This window comes from Anoplolepis gracilipes, chromosome 11 (assembly GCF_047496725.1).
Source record: "Anoplolepis gracilipes chromosome 11, ASM4749672v1, whole genome shotgun sequence".
NCBI classification, from domain to species: Eukaryota; Metazoa; Arthropoda; class Insecta; order Hymenoptera; family Formicidae; genus Anoplolepis; species Anoplolepis gracilipes.
The window spans coordinates 9,893,705-9,914,319 of NC_132980.1; the positions used below are offsets into that span (position 1 = coordinate 9,893,705).

Consider the following 20,615-nt stretch of genomic DNA (forward strand, 5'->3'; position numbering starts at 1 on the left):
GAAATAAAGAGGTCGACTTTCAATTAATTGGAATTTACGTTCTATCTTTTTATCGCAATGTTATCAGACTTCGCAAGTTAATTTTTTTTTTTCTATTCTTGAAAAGTATCTACGATAGACGGAAGCGCACACCATAGAAAAAAGAAAGGCACTTTTTTTTCTTTTATAATTTGATAAATTTTATTTCCCGTCACGGAGAATTAGGATTATCGTTCCTTACGAGACTAACGAGTTAATTGCGAAAGCTACTTACGATCAGCGCAGCCACGGCGTCGTCCATGTTAGGCATCTGTATGAGAGCCATCTTCCTGTCCTTTGGGAAGAACTTGAAGGCTTTCACGGTGAAGCCGTTCTTGGTAAAAGCATCCTTGATCTCTTCCTCAGCTACCGTAGCCCTGAACAAGGTAAATTGAATGTCGTTAAGACTAGGAAAAATGTAATGTCCGTCGAATATGGATTTTACTTTATTGTTGCCGAATTACTTACGGAATGTTTGATAAATGCAGGGTTGCACTCGGCGGATAGATGTTCTGATAATTTTTCGAGCCGGGTTTCTTGAATCGATGAAGGGTGCTGTTAGTATAATCCTTCGTGAGACCCGCATCCGGCTGGCCTTCTTTTGGCAATTGGACCGTTTGGTGCTTGCTGAGCATTACTTTGATTTGCTTCCCAAACACTCTTAACTTGTCCATATGAGTCAGCGCTGTCGCACAAATTAAACAAACAATGTTAATTAATCACTAATGTATTGCATTATAATATATCTACGCGAATCATATAATATATAATTAGAATATCGTAACCGACATAAAACTGTATCTTCTAAATTTTAACAACGAAAAAATATCTCTTATATTTCGAGCTTTGTAAAATAATTTATCTCCCAAGATAGATTTAATATATGAATTGTTTACGGTGATGAAACGTCGCAGATGTCGCATTTCGTGCAATGTGCACTCACCTAAAAGCGCCTGATGAGGTTCGGCCATCTGTATTAGTGCCGAGTCCTTCTTGTTGTAGAGGATCTTCACACGCTGTACATCCCCGTAAACGCCTATGTGCACAATACACGCAAATTTCTCTTTAGTAAACTCGAGTGATCGCGGTATATCGTGTATTCTTTTATAGAGGCTGCGCTGTCTAAGGATTATCGAAGATGAACGGGACAATATTCGGTCGATCGAGATCGGGATACGATCGGATCTAAGATTCGGGACATGCAAGAGGCGAGCGATTCGGCTCTTAGTCCTGCAGAATATATAAAAAACTTTTTTTCACAAAGTTATTTTATTGTTGACATTTCTACTTTTACAAGACAGGTCAAGTTAATCTTCTTTTCTTTTCTTTTCCTAACATTTTTTAAAATAATGATTTAATAGAGAAAAAAGAAATTAAAGAAGAGATAAGATATTATTATTATAAATAACTAAATTTTCAATTTTAATATTTTGACAGTTGAGTAAATTTATGTTAAAATAAATGCATTAGAAAAATTAATTTGTGTTAAAATAAAATGCATTACGAAAATAACGACACAACAGTTTTTTTTTTTTTTTTTTTTTACACAGAGAATTTAATTCATTTAAATTTTACATTTCTCGATATTACGTAACTGCGTAGTTAAATGGATGAAATTTTTGCTAGCGCGAAAAGCCGCAAAAAAGAATGTGTACGAAAAAGGTAGAGAAAGATGGATAGAAATTTTAATAATTTTTAAAACGCGTTTTTCAACATAATACGTGACTTTTGTACGTTTGTCTGTAATTATACGGGAAAATCTGCATAACAATCGCAGCTCACAGAAAAAACACGATGTCCGAGTCGCACGCCTCGTTAATAGTGAGTTCCTATGGAATTACGTAAAATAAGCAAAAGCTTACGTAATATTAAGGTTGTGTGGAACTGATATTAATAAAAATATTAATGAAATAATTTAGAAGAGAGATGCTTGTGAAAGTAGAGAATGTGGGAGAACGTGTGTGTTTGTTGGTGGCCGAGAGTATATGGCGCTGATATTATATGACGATGACGATGGCGATGACGTATGTATATGACGGTGATCATGAGTTGCGAATGGAATAGCTTGTAGTAATAAAATAAGTTGAAATCACGAAAATATCGGAAGAAATACGGATTAAACGTTAAATAAGAGAATATATGTTATGGCGAATGTTTCACGAGAGTAAACATGATTTCAGAAGAAGAATGACAATGCTCTCGAGTTTTAGTAAGTTGCTAAAAAAAAAAAAAAAAAAAAAAAAAAACAACAAAAAAAAAACAGAAAAGAAAAAGAGAGAGAAACAAACAGAATAAAATCAAATACAAAAAAAAATCGGAAAAGAAGAAAGAAATCATTTCTCTTCGGTATGACGTAAAACTCTGAATGTGACAACATTGTGTGTGAGAAAGATCTACGTTCGTGTGTGTCCGTGTGAACGGTGTTACTGCTCAGATCGCGAACAATATTCATCAGATTGACCGGAAATATTCCAATACATTATCTTTTTGCCTAATGCATATATATCCTCTGTTTCTTTTCTCCTTTTTTTTTTTTTTTTTTTTTTTATCTTAATCGCGCATGTATCATGTATCCGGGCGTGTGTCACGTGTGTCACGCGTCCGTATATTCGGATCGTGTGGCTATGTGTGCGTGAAAAGAGCGCGAGAGGGTGTAAATATAATAATTAATAATGTAATATAATTAATAATATAAATGTGGAGACGTACCAAACAGGGTAAAGAGAGCGTCAGGCGTGACCATCTACACAGAGAACAGACAGAGTCCAGTCAGTAGTCAGCGAGTATAATAGGATTCAATGTATAGTGTTGGCGAAGCGCACAAGATTCGCGGTTTCAGCGTGAAAAATTTGTGATTGAGTAAAGGAGGAAAAAATACTAATATTAATTCTTCTCATGTAAAATAAAGGAAAACTCGACTACTTCTATTTTGACACTGCATATTACATTCATGCGAAATTTCAGACGATATAGAGAATGAGAGAAATACATATATATATATATATCTTTGTTTCGCGAAAATCGAAAACTAGATTCGCGAGGATGATCAGATCCGATTGTACGAAGCTTGTGCGCGACGCAACGATAGTAGTACACACAGTTATAGTACAGTAGTGACAAGTTGCAGCTGCGAAGTGTGACGCCGACACACAGTTTCTTGCCGAGGCGACATTCATCATCCTGCTGATGTTTCTTACTCGATAATGTTCGTCGTTTTTGCCTCTAAACGTCTACGTCTTTGTATAGTTAGAGCCAATTGCAAGAACAAGTATAAACATCTCTATAGCGAAGAGAAGGAATAACTTAAACGCGAATACAAATAGATAATAAGACATATGATCTTTAAATACATCTATAAATTACATCAAGGTTTGAAATGTACGAGAGATAAATGTCGCCTGGCAGGAAGTAACGTCGTAGTCGACGACGTCACGAATTAATTAGGGCGCAGGATGGTGACGTTGGAGTGATTTGTATGTGTTTCGAAAATGAGTGGGCCAAGTAGGGACAGAATCGAAGGTATCGTGACGAAACAGGGCACATACGTATTGGGACTTGATCTTTCCATCCACCTGAACAAAACGATCTCGACAAATTCTGATTAACTCTATCAGAACTCGATAAATTCTGCATTAAATAAAAATGTGTCAGGCACACTAGGTATTTCCTTTTGTATAATTCCCAAACACGATTTTTTTATCAACGTATAATATATCGAAAAAAAAAAAAAAACTAATATATCGCAAATAAAATAAATTTTGTTTATAATTATTCTCTTGTGTCACAAAATTTTTTCTTTTAACAAATATAAACTGAGCAGCAATATTTTTTGCAATTTCATGGATCTTGAAGTTTCTAGAAAGATCGGTTGTGATTAGGCACAATGGAAAGACCGAGCCAAAGGAACGAGAGACTGCGGGGTTCGCCTACGTAGCACTACGTTGTAACTCGCTCGTTAGGCTGTATAATTATACCTGTTTATGCACGTGTGTATATATACCTGGTGGGCGGGGGTTTAGTTGGTTGGTTGGTCGCGTGTGTCGTAGCGACACTGAGAGAAATAGCGTTGCGGTCTCTTACGAGGGTTGGACATACGAGAGCCCGAGACGGGAGGTACAAGAGAAGAGAGTAGACAGGAAGAAGTGAGAAGAGAGGTATAAAAAGATGTAAAGAAAAGGTGAACGTGCGTATACGTGTGTCGCATATATGTATATGTGTGTGTGTGTGTGTGTGTGTGTGTGTGTGTGTGTGTGTGTGTGTGTGTGTGTGTGTGTGTGTGTGTGTGTGTGTGTGTGTGTGTGTGTGTGTGTGTGTGTGTGTTTGCATCGGGCAAGGTCCACTTATGTTTCTCGTAGAGATACGTCGGAAACAGAGAGAGAGAGAGAGAGAGAGAGAGAGAGAGAGAGAGAGAGAGAGAGAGAGAGAGACTTTCGCAAACACACACACACACACACATTGCACGACAGATGATGCCGTACTACGAGATGTATTATTATTCGCATACGACACACTTATTTGCACGTGGCGGCGGTCTATTTCTCTCAGTGCTTTCAGCCTCGACACTCCGACCACATCGTCGTGCGTACGTTTAACATTTCGTCGCTAAATGCTCACATGTATGACAATGCTCATCCGTACACAACGGATCTCTGTATTTACCATCTTGTATTCGCGTCTAGTTTGGACTGGCTTCTAATTAAGAACGATCAGCTAAGCTGAGAAATGTGGTTTCAGCTTCAATAATATTATATATATTTTAATGTAATTTACATAAAAGAGAGATATATAAAGTTTTTTTTATGCAGGCAAGCCAAAATACTTAAATTTTAATCAGAATTGCCAAATTTTCGTTCTCAAACTGAAAATGTTTTCGCGATCGAAACGAATAGTTAAACGAACCCCACGCTTAATGGAAGCAGAAACCTTCCTGGTCACTCCGTACGATTCCAAGAATTGATGGGGAAATACACGAAGAAAATTTCCGGGGTGCTTCCGGCATCTCACGTTCACTAAAAATTCTCGACGAGAGTAAATCGCGAGCAAATAAAGTTTCGGAAATTTACGTCAAAACAGCTACATCTTTTTCTTCGTGTATGCCTCGCTGAAGGTCCTCGTGCGGCCTCTCTCGTCCTTCGAGTCGAGGGAGCAACGCGTTTTCGGGGAACGAAAAAGGAGAAGAGAATCAAAGTCCTGGTTACTTACCTCCTCGTTGAGATTGCTGACGAGCAACACGGCCGACGCCTGGGCGCTTCCCTGCACCCGCACCCCCAAGCCAGCCGCGCCGAGAGGGAACCCGCTGAGGCCGGCGAGCCCCCCTGCCGGGGGTACGCCGTTGTAGGGACCGGCCAAGGGCGACGGAAGGCCGTGCATGGCCGCGAAGGGCGTGGGCAGCACACCCGGTGCCCCTGCAATGGACTCTACTTCAGGAAGTTCAGATGACGTTATTATCACTGTTGAACATTGCGATAGGGAAAAAAAATAATGTATAATATAACGATTTTAAATGATACAGCGAGAATGGGATCGCAAAGCTATAATAGAGAGAGAGACTCGCGCTTTTTCTCCGGAAACCTTTCGTATGCTCCTCTCTCGAAATAACGTCTCGTCTCGTCTCGTCTCGTCTCGTCTCGTCTCGTCTCGTCTCGTCTCGTCTCGTCGTATCTTTTTCACCGAATCTTTCCGCGCGCGGTCGATTTTCTTAATGCGTCCCGGATTAATTATGCGGCTGACCGTCGGTGGGTCTCTCCTAATCCTTGGCCATCAACGAACTGTTTGCGCAATGAGATGGGACGCGCAAAGTGGATTACAGTACGTTACAGATTAAACACCAACAACGACGCCGTGAAATTAATTTAACCCAAACAAGCGACCCGAACCGAGTGTGTAATTTAAACTAACGTTGTCGCGGCGGTAACAAACGCAAAAATCCGGACGATTCGCCGTGCGGCCAACCCGGATCGTCCGTCCGGTACTTTGTAATTAATTAATTCAACCGAGGAAATAATTACGGCTGACCGACCGACGTATATACGCGGCGAACAGGACGAAGTTTTAAACACCAGCAAATTACTCCCACCACTGCGAGATGATAATAATAATAATGATAATAATAATAATAATAATAATTATTATTATTATTATAAATAACATATTATATAATAATAATAATAATAATAATAATTTAGCACGATGTCAAAATGACGGAAAATCGGTATTCCTATTAACATAATTAATTTCAATAAAATATAATGTAACATTGCGTGAAATCGTGCTGCTAATTGTTTAATCAATCTTTAAATTGTATTTTTCATGAAACTTTAGAAGTTTTCGCTCGTGAAAAGTGGAAAAAAAAAAAACAGAAAACATTTCAAATTTCATACACAATTGTAGATTTAACGGAGCAATGAATTTTGAAAACGCCTTTTGCAAACCATCCATATATATAATATATTGAACTATTACCGTAGTATTGTATAGAATCGTACACGTTCATTGTTTATATGTCACATACGGTCCATTCAGAATCGCTTTCGTTGAATTTCACTGAACCTAGCGTTTAATGACGATGAATTTTGCACGAGCGTCTATTGCAAATTCTACCGTATTCGACTATACGTACCGTGTATTATTATTATTATTATTATTATTATTATTATTATTATTATAGAATTGCACAAGATTAACGCGCGCATTGTTCATGCATCGTATTTGACTTTCGTTTTGCGTCCTAATATATACATACATACGCGTTTGTAAATAATGCGGTCTATTTGAGGGCTCGAATGTGATCTGAATCGGGGGTAGGAAGAAGAATATTTTATATACGAGGATTTTATATACGAAAATACTCACCGGGTATTCTGGCACGCGGCTGGGAACCGGCACCCATCAATAATTGGGGTAGCAATTCGCCGCCGAGGGCGAGCGACGCAGCGTCCAGATTTGCGTCGCCGGTCGGTAGATTCGGGTTGGTGTAATCCCGGGACTTGTCGTTGTTGTACTTGACGTTGAGGTTCTGCATCTTGCTGTAGTCGATGCGCAGCGTGCAGCAGGAATTGTAGACGTTCTGTCCGTCGAGCGACTGCGCAAGAAATCGTGTAATTCTTTATTATTATTCGTGATTCCAAAATACGATTGACGCTTTTGTGCTTAAGCTTACAACACACCATAGTGACTCACACATTTCTTTGTATCGATTTTATTCTCATTTCTCAAAGAGAAATTTTCCTATCGTTTTGTTACATCATAGTTTACTACCAATTTAAATCAATTAAAATTACGATAAAACTGCGCCAAGACCTTTATTTTACTATTTCGAAAAACGTGATGAAAAAAATGAAATTAACTTCGAAAGTTAAAAGAAAAAAATTATAAAATCTTTTAAGGGAAAACGCTGTCTTATTATTCACAGTGCAATTAAATTCAATCAATTCAGTAAGAAAGACAGTCTCATATATCGGCCACGAGAAAAGTTCACGGAAGCTGGAGATCGGAAAGTTTCGAAAAGTCTTCGATCAGCAGAAGCTTATAAAACTGCACAAACTCGAGAGAAGAAATCCAGAAAATCGGACTACGGAATTTGAGAGAAATCCGTGACTTCTCCAAGATCAAGATCCGCATCGGCCGTCCATCTTAACTGATTTTATGACCTGTAGGACGTATTATTATGAAATTTGCAGATCGTTCGCTAATGTCGCATTTAACAGAAACGCGAGTTTGAATCGTCTGTTTGAGTAGTGCGTGGCCACGCACTGCTGCGTTATGCACGGCAATGACGTATGTGTATACGCGTGTATAGATGCGTGCGTATGTTATGTATGTGTGTGTGTGTGTGTATGAGTACCGGCCACGCTCTCGCTCTATATTTACACGGGCTAATGAATTTCGTACATAATTACCGGGTCGGCCCGCGCCGCGAGGCTTCGACGTGCGCGCACGGCAGGCTCTCTTTGTCTCTCGTGCTCTTTCGTTCTGCTCCTGGGGCGGTTTATTCATGGTCGAGAGAGTGCCGGTTACATAATCGGCGAACGAGACGAATTGATTTTGCCAATGATTTTAAAGCGACACTCCTTTTAAAAGATACGCACCCACAGAAAAGATTTTCCGATTTACTGCTATTATTCTTAAATCTTAAACTAGAATCGATATAGCGACAATCGTATACTTATTATTATGAAGAAACAATATTTTAATCTTGTTGGAAAATTCTTAAATTTAGAATAAAATGAGCTTGGTGCTATCGCGTTAATTTTAGTTGGTAAGATGTCGTTTGGTAGCGTCAATTATTTTGGCGCTAACATCAAGCAAGTTATTGTAAATGCAAGAATATATAAACTTAGATTTGTATATGTTACTCTTGTCTCAAAATAGTAGACAATCTTGTTTAATCAATTATTCTTATTAAATCAATTATTCCTGTTCTCGAGAGAAGAGAATAGGAATAATTGATTTAATTTTTAAATTGTTTTAAATATAATAAAATTGTTTTATTTTTATACTACATGAGACTGTGACGGTGACTAAACCCATCAAGAATATTTTCTGTCTCGTAATCAGAAATCCTTTCGAGGAGAGATACGATGTCGACCTGATATTCGCGAGTTTTCGACTCGGTATCCGAGTATATTTGCCGAGCAATTTAGGGAACGACAGATTTATCTAAAAGTGCTATGATGAAAGTCCAACTGGTATCGAGTCCAAGGGAATCACTATCGTTTGTGCGTTTGTGTTGAGAAAAAAAAAGAAACAAAAACAAAAAAAAAGGAGACTAGGATAAGCGAAAGGAGAGAGAAAGAGAAAGGAAAGCGGGAAAGGGAGAATCAGAGAAGAGCGATATCCGCAACAAAGCTAAATTAATTTTCTGTCTTGCACAACCACCGCGGGTGGTGGTTCGCGGCGAAACCGGTGTATTTCAAGCGAATTAATTTTCCCTTTGATCAGCGCGCGGGTTTACTAGTTTGTGGCGTCGAGCTTACCGGAGTGGGAGCGGTTGGGAAAGGGAAAGAAGGATTCCGAACAGGGGATGAATGGGGAATGAATTCGAACGGGCGTGAGAAGTGACGGAAGTTTCTGGCGAGCTTCCGCCGTTCGCGACGGCTTGTCGTTGACGATGTAAAACAACACACGACGTATTCTACACGCGAATAACTGCTGACGCAATTAATTCCAAATGTAACGAGGCGAACCGTCCCTCCCCCTTTAGATCTGCGTTTTACCTACCGATTGGTACATAAACGATTTTCTGGATCTCTAGTTTTCACAGCTCTTTTTCGAAAGAATTTCGAAATGAAACAAAGAGTGAAAAAAAAAATATTATCTTTTTTTTTTTTTCAACTAGAGTCAGTTCGCTGTGTATAATTCTTAAACGATACATTTTACGTGACAGCGATTAAATAACGTAGAATTAGTACACACATTCGTGTATACATATATATATATATATATATATATATATATATATATATATACACAGCAGCGAAGTAGCTGCATCACGTTCATTTGCACAAAGATTATCTCAAACACACATAAGACACAGTGGAATTTGCTAAAAAAAAAAAAAAAAGCCGCGCGAGTATAAATCACGATAAATATGTATGTACAATCGGGGGAAACGTATTTAAATCAACAGAAACAGAGAGTTAATATATTCAGTTATAGTCTAGAGTTTGTGAGAGTTAATTTGAAATTTTTGGTTTAACAAGGTTTACAGAGAAGGTCCTTTATTTTTCTGTTTGAAAAATTGATTAGCATTTGAATGTACTAGCTTATGATACAACGTGCATTTAGGAAATGAACAGACTTTATAGAAATTAGTTGCGCTACATCCATAATGGAAAGAAGTTTAAGAACAAAAACTACACGCGCGCATCTTCCATTTTTTTTTTTAAAGCAGTGCCAGCTTTAATGCTGCTAAAAAGTCTCTCAGCTTTCTTAAAGAGAGAAGAGCGGGAGTAGTTTCGTCAGGACACGTGATACTTTTAGCTCATGATTATAGGGATAAAACGATATTACAGGAATACGCAGGTAAAACAAAAAAGTTTACGCCAGAGACATAACTCGTGATACCTTAAGCAGCGGCAAGTTTAATGCTACGGCTTTCTCAACCTCCTTAAAAAAAAGAAAAATAGAAGTGGTTATCGTCAGGATGTGGCGCTCTTTAAATCTCGCACAGGTTAAATAAACGATTATGGGAATTATAGGTAAAGCAGTAAATCAAGTTATATTTATGAGACAGAAGAGAACAAGAGAGAAAGAAGAAGAAGAAGAAGAAGAGAGAGAGAGAGAGAGAGAGAGAGAGAGAGAGAGAGAGAGAGAGAGAGAGAGAGAGAGAGAGGAAGAAAGATACGACATGTAATGCCGCGAATAAAGTCTACAGTATCGCCGGTACTGATGATGAATCGCGCGAGGCGCGAGGAATAAATCGATCGCGCATCTGCGGTCCGCGCTTTAAGAATTAATTTGGCTTGCAAAGCAGCTGATATTTCCATAAATCCGGGGGAGGGGAAGGGGAAGAGCGGGAGGGGGGGGGAGAGAGAGAGGAAATATCGTACATCGGGAGAGCCGCGATTTTGCCTCGACGTCGGAATTTTTTTCTTCCGTCATCAATCTTTCGATTACGCATTCATCGAGCTCACTTCCTGTAATTAAGCGCCGCATCGCGGCCTTTCTTCGGCCGGAGGGGATGCGGGGTAGGAAAAATATTTCCCCGGCACGAGTTACTTCTCCACGGGAAAATTTCGATCTGTCCCGCGGGAACGCGGTGGATAAAGCGTCGCTTCGGTACAGTAGTAGCGGGCGCTCGCACGGAAAGACGGTAACTCAAAAGAGGAGGGTGAAAAAAAAAAAAAAAAAAAAAATGAAAGAAAAAGAAGAAGAAGAAAACTAGGACGTACCGGGGAAAGAAATACAATGGTGACCAAGGGGTGGGGAAGCAAAGTCAAGTGGATACTTACGAATTTAGCAGTCTGCGCCGACAGCATATCCGCATATTGTATTAGTGCCTGGAACGAACCTGAAACACAAAAGCGATAAAAAGCGTGAAACGATGTCGTCTATTATTAACTTTACGCGTTCCGCAAGTCACGCAACATATAGCCATAATAGCTAATGAAATTATATCAATATAGGAACGTTTGACGGAGGCATTATATATGTGAGCGGAGATCACAAAATAGATCATTAATAATAGTTTGTATATTTTAGAGGAAATATAATACTATATTTTCGTCCTGTAATAACAGCACCCTGCATGATTTTGTAATTTGTGTTATATAAATAACATGTTTGCTCATTTAATAATCTGTTTGTTTCAAATAATACAGTTGATTATTTTTGCAAAACCATTGTATCGTTGTAGCCAGTTAAAAGAGAAGGAAAAAATGTATATATAATATTAAAAAAAATTATAAAATACCTGCTGTAAAGTATACATTAAACATACGTAAGAGTAGAGTATATATTATCGAAAATGCAGCTCTAGATGCAAATATAAAATATAAAATATAAAAGGTCCCGGAAAAATGTAATATTCGAGATGGAAAATGTAATATTTTTTGTGCTAAATCGTATGTGTATTTGAAATATCCGACCAGAGGGCCTGGGTAAAAATCGGTGATTCGTTAATTTAGTGCGCGAGCGTTGCGAGAAACTAACTCTGCCACGATAATACGTTTTTGCCGCGCGCAGCCGGAATTGTTTCGTTAGCAGCGTCGGCCAAAGTTCCAGCCGGCGGCTACGCTATTTCATTTTCGAATTTGCTCCACCGTAATAATGGAACTCTTTACTGTAATACGCTAAAGCCCGGGACACGTGCGCGCGGGCGTACACGATGACCGCAATCTCGCTGACAGAGGGGCCCTTTTGTTTTTCCCGAACCACTCCGTACGGAATTAATCCTGCTTTTGTGCGAATTAAAAGAAATATTCGATTAAATATATGCCCCGCAAACATAGTATAATTGTACAATGAAATATTTAAAAATGTGTCAAAAATTTTTTATCGTACGCCACGTTTGTCGTTACAAGGATACCGCTCAAAGTGAGATTCGGAAAACGAAGCGAAATGAATTAATCGACGTGAAAATTAAGGATGAAAATAACGACTCTTTTTATCGGCGATTAATTAACACTCACGCGAACGTTGATCTAATATTTAACGGCTGAATAATAAGCGAGCGTAAATTCCTGAATGGATATGTTACTAAAGCGCTTACAAGCTTGCTCCACTTCTTCCGGTCTCGCGAAGGATAAACAATTACGAAGGAGACAAACGCGGAATCGCCACGAGCGGTCGTTTCGTAAAGTTAATATTTCAGGGAATTCTCTCCAGCGTTGCTAGCTTTCCGCGTCCGGTTGGTCGGGGCGGTTTATAATTGCCATTAAATCTCGATTAAACGAAACGTCGCAAGGGAGAAGGCAGACCCCCGGCCGCAATTTCGCGAGTTTTAATCTCGCATACGTACGTCGAATTCGCGTAACTCGCCGTGCCACGTATATTTCATTATGCGCCGCGCGCATGATGCGAAACAAAGGATCGGGCCTGCGGCGATGTTATTTAATTTTCCAATCTCAAACACGTGGAAGCGAAGAGAAGAAAGCTCTTTCGCTCGCTCTCTCGCACGACAAAGCCCGTGTTTCGAATGAATATATAAAAAAAAGAAACTGCTTTTCATTTCACAAAATTATAAAATACGCCCGCTTTTTTCTTCTCTTACCTTCCCCTGGACTACCGTAATCGCGGTGATAACATTTTTACTTTGCTCGTATAATCTCGCGATTGAATGCAAAAATTTTCATTCAACAGTTTTCTGTTACTGAATCTCTTGTTCGTGATACACGATATAATGCTGTAATAAAGTGGCGATAATTTTGCTTTTCATACCATTCGCGTCAATAATTCATTTAGTACCGTTCAATGAATCATTAAGATATCGTCTAAATATCGTTTCGTATTTCGCGAATTATGTACTCTTATACACGTGAGTGAAAATAATCGATGCGTTTTATTCTATAAAATCACAATTCGCGAAAATGTGTTGTTTTCCAGCGAAAATGCTTTTCCGTCTCGTTTAAATAGCAACAATGTGTGATCTTTTGCAGCCGAAATTTTCCGGAGATTCTCGCGACTGTTGAACCTCTGGGAAAAGAGCCGAGCACGTGCGTATGTTCAGCCACGCGGAGACTCGACGTTACGACTCGGGCGTTGCATTTGTCACGCACACCCATGTACAATCGCACACAGATAGGCACGCGCGCACAGGGAATGATGATGCTGCTCTCGCGTTCGTTCGCTGGAGGCATGAAATCGTAATACGCTCGTCGGCTGCATGCCGAGGCCTCTTTGTATATGTTGTATAACGGGTGTAACGAGAAATTGTCTGCCCAAACTAGTGATTTTGATTAAGAGAATGCATCATTCAAAATCGAAACAACGTTAAACTGTCAAGTATTGGCTCGTTCGGATTAAATGGATTTCTGATTTATTATACCGCGCTTTAGAACAGTTCATTAATTTATTATTCATAAATCATTAATGATATATTCGGTTTAAAATAAAAAATTGAACGATCGAGGCATGAGATGTGTAATATCAATTCTGCAACATTTCGGCATGTTTTAATAGAAAAATAATTATTGGATTAAATGATTAGTTAGATTTAATATTTCAACACTGAATTTTTCACAATGTTGCTAAAATTATAAAAGTATCGAGATCTACTATATATTGAAATGTATCCAAACTGCCTTAAGTAACAATCTTGTTTGCGCGTATTTCGGGGACACCCTTTAGGGAACGATTCCGAAAGTACTAACGGCGCCAAGTGCGCGCAACGAAACGGCGGGAGGCTAGGTTGCACTTCGAGCACGCTGAAGTACCAAAGTGCCGTGGCGTGTCTGCCTCGCAAGAGCGAGATCTATAACCCGCGAAAGTGTCACGGTTCTCCCCTTTGCCCGGTTCTCCCTTCGGCACGTCGATTCTAGGACAACGACGATGTATATTGAACGCTGTACTTACTGTTCTTTGTGAAGGTGACGATCTTCAGAACTTTGCCGAAGCGCGTGAAAATCTGCAACAGACAAAATAAGTCTTTGGTGAGAAATCATCAATCGATTTTAATCTATAAAATTTTATTAATTTATTTATTAAATGATTTATCAGATAATTTAGTCTGATCTACATCATTATCGTAGAAAGAAGTGTAGCAAACAGAGTTATAAATAAATCTATCTCGATAGTTGTGATTACGCGAGGGGTGTTGGTCACTAACAGTTATAATGTACAAAAATTACCCTTTCATACGGATTTGAAAAAGAAATTTTACTTTAAATTATTTTAACGCTAAAGATTATTTAGATTTACCAAAAATAACCTTGGATTAGCCAAAATTTTGCTGGGATTGCCGCTGAATTACCTAACCCTTGTACAAAAATTACCTCAGTGACCAACCCCGTTGTGATTACGATGTCGTTTATAATGATACCGAAATACGCCGAGTTTACGTGTCGATAGATTGTTACAAATGCTTTGACAGGACTACGTAATAAACGTCTAACTAAAGCTACAATTGTCATAATCGTATATCGCTACGTGAGCTCGTTTAGAGTAAGAGCGATCAAAATTACAGAATTCGATGGACCGATGCTATTTCGTACAATGGCAAAATTACAAAATAATTGGCGCGGATATTACAACAAAGCGATTTATTTCGGCCGCGCATGGATTATAATGTGGCAATTATCCCCGCTGTGGAACAATCCGGTACGAAATTTCCGAATATAACAGCACTAATAATAATTGTGATAATCGGAACACGGGCGTGTCCTAAAAAAGATTGCTTCGCGGCGCCGTTGTTTCGCATAGGGTAAACTAGGGTATGATGTCCATAGGCTGTAATTTTTTCAATAATCGCTACATAGTACGCTTTTCTAGTCATTATTAAAGATAATCGATATTTACAGTAGTTTATATCTGCATATATTATTCGAGATAACAATATTGTGAATCTTATATCCTTTTTACATTTGACTACCTGCAAAGTTTTTCATGTGTCGACTAAAAACTGTTATAACGTCGAATAAATTACAGTCAAGCCATCGTAATCGACGAATTAGACATATTGTAAAGATATTTAAATTGTTATATGACCTATAATTTTTATTTTCGTTTTCACCATTTTTTTTAATAATAATAAATAGTATGGTCATCTTTTCCTTAAAAGTTGGGTAAGACGGCGAATGCTTATGTTGTACAATTTGGATAATATAAAATTTCTATAAAATATTTTCCTTTTAATTTCGATAATATTACGTAATTACGTATTACTTCGTTTAATCCAATGAAGATAATATACCAAACACTATTAAAAAATAACAAAAATAAAAGTATGTTTTTTGCATTTTAAAAAATTATCATCTTATCCGAGTCATCTTACCCGAGTTTACTCTAAACATCAGTGATATTCGAAGATGTGCCTGTAAGGTAATCGTATAACGCGCACGTGGGTCGCATGAATTTTCAAAAGCCTCTTGGATGAAACTGGAGGCCAGCATCGCGTAATATTTACAGGCATGGGTAGCCAAGCCGCGGGCTAATAATCGCGCACGGCCTACGTCAAACCACCGTCATTGTCATACATGTTTGGCCGACAATGCCGATGATCACATTAATGCCGCGTATGCAAATATTTGACACGGTTGCCGCCGTTCGCGGCGGTCAATTGCAACGGTATTTTGGCGAGCGCGCACTCTAGGCGAGTATAATAATTTTTTCATCCGTCGATTTTCAGTCGCGTTGACGTGAATCGTTTCTTATTTAAACGTCGATACACGTTACGTTACGTTTGATTGTCGTCTCGGTTTTGCCGAGCTTCAATTAACAGCTCATCGAGTTAACCGACAATGACATTGATTTTTCAAACGTTCGACAGAGCTATTTTTACGCGCGGAAACGCTCAAAAGAGCGTGCATCCGTTTTCGACGAATAAATATGTAAAAGCTCGTAAAAGCGTGACCGCGAGGAGAAATGAAACATTTCCGATGCGAAACAGGAAAAACGCGCTAATGCGAACCGCTGTCACACGTTTTAGCCCCCCTTCCCGCGTCACCAAATATTCAATGTTGCACACGGCCTGCGGGCGTTGAGCGCATCGAATGAGGAGTTTATATTTCGTTGCTAACGTAGCGATAAAAATCCGTGAAATTAAAAACGCAAAAATGTGTCGAACATTACGAGAAAACAGAGGAAAAAAGGTAGCGATATATCTCGCTCTCTGCAATATAAAATACATATTGATGCGTTCCTTACAAGCCGCGCTTTCATTCTACCTTCGCTGGGGACCAAGTCAAAGCCACGTTCTTTGACTTGATCCTTTTCTTTGGCATCCCTTAGCACATAAACTTACACAATTCCGCGACTTTTGAAAAATTCTTGCACTCGAAAATACAAAACTCGCATCGATTTTCGCAAAATCGACACGGTAATGACACTTTTATTTCAATTTTTATATATTACGTTTGAAAAAAAAATTATGAGTACCTTTTTATATTTTAATTTCAAGGAACAAAAAATCGCGTAAAAAAAAAGAAACAATGAAAGAATACATATGCAAAGAATATTTGCTTGCATTTTTTCACGAATTATTTCTTGATTTTCGTACACATTTCTTGACAAACGTAGGAAAAATTTAAAAAAAATGTGCTGTAATAAAAAATAGAAATCGTGCCTCTGACAACGTGAAAACTCGAAAGAATGAGAAACGCGCCGCGGGGTTTTACGCAACAGTTTCGTAATTAGTGGAAGAGAGAAAAAGAAAAAAACGTATACTGCATTCGCACAAGGCACACTAAGTGAGACAAAAGACTTTTGTTTTTATTTCTCAATAAGAGATGGAACTTCTGAAATCGATAAAACATTTACTCTCTTTAAATACGCAGACTATAATGACAGATTCTTTACCGAGTTTAATAAAATGTTTTTTTTTTTTTTTTTTTTTTTTTTTACAAAATTAATTTTATAAAAAATTATAAGATATTTTTTTTTAAATTTATGAAGTTAAATATAATTACATAAGATTTTCTAGCTGTTGTCACACTATTAGTGTTTCCTCTCGTACGAGTTGATAATAATCAACTCTTTCGAATAAAGAGCAAAAAAATTTTCCAACGAAATCTTCAAAAATCGTTTCAAATGTGCGAGATTGTATTAGCGAAGAAAAATGTAATTTTCTTGAAAACGAACGACGATTATAATCATTATGGGGTATACAGTAAAACGGCAGCAATAACGATAAAAATCTCTGCAAATAGATCCTCATTGTCGTTTACATTTACGTACCTCGTTACGAGCAACGAGGATCATTTTTACGGTAATTGCATTTGGATTCCGAGCTCACACACTAGCAATTACGCAGTACACCGATTTGTGAGATTCCTTTCATTTGTAGATAATTTTTTGCGTAAAATGCACCAGCTTATAACATTAACCGAAGAAAACATATTTTCATAAATAATATTCTTCGTGTAATATAAGAATATTTTCGAATAAACGAGAAAATATTCAATTTTTACATTACGCGCAAATTAATGTTATAAGAGTCACATTAAATAAAGAGAACTCGGATTATCATTGAAACGTTACGCTCGGAGAAATAATAAATTAAAGATTGAGTAAATTAAAAAAGTGGATGGATCGTTCACGAGCGCGGATTCACAACGGACGGCAGAGGATCGCGAGAGTTGATAACGATGATAATGTTTAGAATATATGGATTACAGTTCCATCCATTACGTATATCCGCAGCGTCCATTACAAGCCGCAAGACCGTTCGTAATAGCTCGCTCGACCATATGCATTTCCTTCTCTCTCTCTCTCTCTCTCTCTCTCTCTCTCTCTCTTTCTCAATGCAACTGCAATTGCGCGCATTTCCCTGTGAGCGGTAACTGTGCATTCCTATTTATATATACAATGCGTATATAATACGAAAAGCAGTACTATCACCACCACCCCCACCATCCCCACCACCACCACCATCATCATCATCGTCGTCGGATCGTACATGTTTTTATCCGTTTTCCGATAAAACGGGAAATATTTCAATTTTGATATTCGAATTTTTGCCAGTCGCGCTTCCGGCCCGGGAATGCATGCGTCCAACCGAAAATAGTTCGAACGCGAACGGATATGAAGTCGCGATGCGTCCGTGAGTATTTACTCGAGATTGCGCCAATAAACGAACGGATCGACGAAATCGCGAGTGAACGAGGAAAGAAACGTAGAATAATGCCGGTGCGGTTCCGTGTTTCGTTTGTTTGATGGACATTTTTGCCGCTAGCAATATAGTCGCGTAGGTAAATACAAAGTCTTCATCGAGAAACAAAATTCGGAATGTTTGTAAAACCTGTAGGGTATGATGGCCATAGGCTGTAACTTATTCAATAATCGCTACTTAGTGCGCTTTTTTTAGTTATTATTCAAAGATAATCGATATTTACAATAGTTTATATGCATACATTATTCGAAATAACGATATTGTGAATCTTAATATCATATTTTTACTTTTGACTACCTGCAAAGTTTTTCATCTGTCCACTAAAAAATGTTATAACGTCGAATAAATTATAGTTAAGCTATCGTAATCGACGTTAGACATATTGTAAAGATATGTAAATTGTTTTATACGGCCTATAATTTTTATTTTCGTTTTCACTATTTTTTTATAAATATTATGGTCTTCTTTTCCTTAAAAGTTGGGCAAGATGGCCAATGCTTATGTTGTACTACAATATTTTGATAATATAAAATTTCTATTAAATATTTTCCCTTTAATTTCGATAATATTACGTAATTTAAGCTTCAGGGAAGATAATATGCCAAACACTATTAAAAAATAACAAAAATAAAAGTATGTTTTTTGCATTTTAAAAAACTATGGCCATCTTACCCGAGTTTACCCTATATCCAATTATATGCAAAAAATATTTAAAATAGTTAAAATTTTAGTTTATTCATTTATATGACTTTTTCACGATAATTTATTTTACGTAATGTATAATGCGTGCGTCGATATAACAGATTGATGCCGTATAAACGCAATGAGAATCTGCGACTTCCGTGGCATTTATATACGCGCGTCCATTACAAACATACTGTACAATAAAATTAATTAAACTGGTATTTAATTAATTACTCGAAATCTGACAATTTTCCGCTTGCTGCTCATTGCGCTGCAAATTGTCTCTGTGAATTTAGGGAGAAATTCGAGAATTACCCCGTAGGCGGTAACATTTATTATCGATGTAATTGATGCATTCTCTGATTGCCGTCGAATATACACGAACTTTTGTTGCGCTAATATTCCCCTATTTCACTATTAACATCCATCCCTTCTACTATATTAGAGATTAAGAAGATAAACATAGTCGGTGACTATAATTATTTTACGATATACGTCTATACAACTGGTAATTACGTCGGCTATTTCGCGTATCGAAATAAATATCATTAAATATATAGTATAATATTCGTAATATCGTTTATCCCTGTCTAGCCGACAAGTATTTTGACGTGACTGAAATTTATAAAATATTGAAAGCATAAAAAATGAGTTAGTTATTTTCAATCTATAGCTTTATTTTGAGTTTATTCAGATTTATTTTGAAAAGGAAATATTTTTTTCTCTCCACACAAAAGTATATATCGTCGGCATCGAGGAAATAATCGATAATATTGGATGTTCCAATACCTTGCAACTTTGTAACGAATAGATTAAAGCAATCCGCTTTCACGCCCTGGTGGATAAACAGAGACGAAATACATCGCGTCGCTCGCCGAAATGTAAATAAATCGAGAAAAATCGGGAAATCCAAAAATAAGTCGGCGTCTCGGTGAAAGAAAATCGCGATTCAAGTTCTGCGTCGCATTGAAACTGGGACGAATCGGCTTGTTTGCGCGCGCATCATTTGCGATGAAAGTTTTAATGAGGATCGAATGAAGTGCATGCTAGTGTAACAATTTTTTTGCTGCTGGCATTTTTAAAGTAAAGAAAACCAGACCGTTAATAAAATGCTAGAAATAAATAAAGAATATCGAGCTCGCGGAGAATAAAATCAAACAAAAAAGCGTATTTTATTTTAGACGCGACAGAAGGTCAACTGTATCAACCTAACCAGTTAATCCTAGAATAATTCTGCAATGTATTAATAATTTCTTCGTCGCGAAACACGAATTTAGTTTCAATTTTCGCTCATCCGTTAACTCTGAACAATGTTTCGTAAAATTATACGCTGTAAAATTGTTTCATATACGCGTGTTACAACATTAATAACACATGTGACAAAAATAAAGAAAAAAGAAAGAAACTCGACACAAGTTTCCAAAATCAATTCGAAAAGATTTTAGGAGAAACTCCCACGCTCATTCCCGCAATCAAACTACCATAACATTCGCATTTCTATGCGAAGCATAACGTTCTTTTCGTTTTTGCTGTTACACTTTTAAGGCCTCGACCAAACACGATCATTTCAGGTACGTATGTGTATGTGTGTGTACATGATGCGTGCATGTGTATGCGCGCACGTGTTTGCTTCCCGCGGGAAATTATT

The 20,615-nt window shown here is 37.8% G+C and overlaps 1 protein-coding gene across 20 annotated transcripts in view; it reads right to left on the reverse strand.

Annotated features, from left to right (window-relative positions):
• Heph (polypyrimidine tract-binding protein 1 heph) overlaps positions 1-20,615 on the reverse strand; it is a 394,763-nt gene that overhangs the window by 12,283 nt on the left and 361,865 nt on the right. For 15 of the 20 annotated variants that reach the window (XM_072902193.1, XM_072902196.1, XM_072902188.1 and 12 more), the window contains 9 exons: positions 14,032-14,083; positions 10,971-11,029; positions 10,084-10,125; positions 6,871-7,099; positions 5,221-5,468; positions 2,728-2,761; positions 962-1,054; positions 487-703; positions 254-395 (listed from right to left, as the gene is read on the reverse strand). In XM_072902193.1, the coding sequence (XP_072758294.1) occupies positions 254-395; positions 487-703; positions 962-1,054; positions 2,728-2,761; positions 5,221-5,468; positions 6,871-7,099; positions 10,084-10,125; positions 10,971-11,029; positions 14,032-14,083 (1,116 nt within the window). The remainder of the gene's footprint in view (positions 1-253; positions 396-486; positions 704-961; positions 1,055-2,727; positions 2,762-5,220; positions 5,469-6,870; positions 7,100-10,083; positions 10,126-10,970; positions 11,030-14,031; positions 14,084-20,615) is intronic. The other 5 variants (XM_072902194.1, XM_072902189.1, XM_072902187.1 and 2 more) reach the window with 3 other exon arrangements.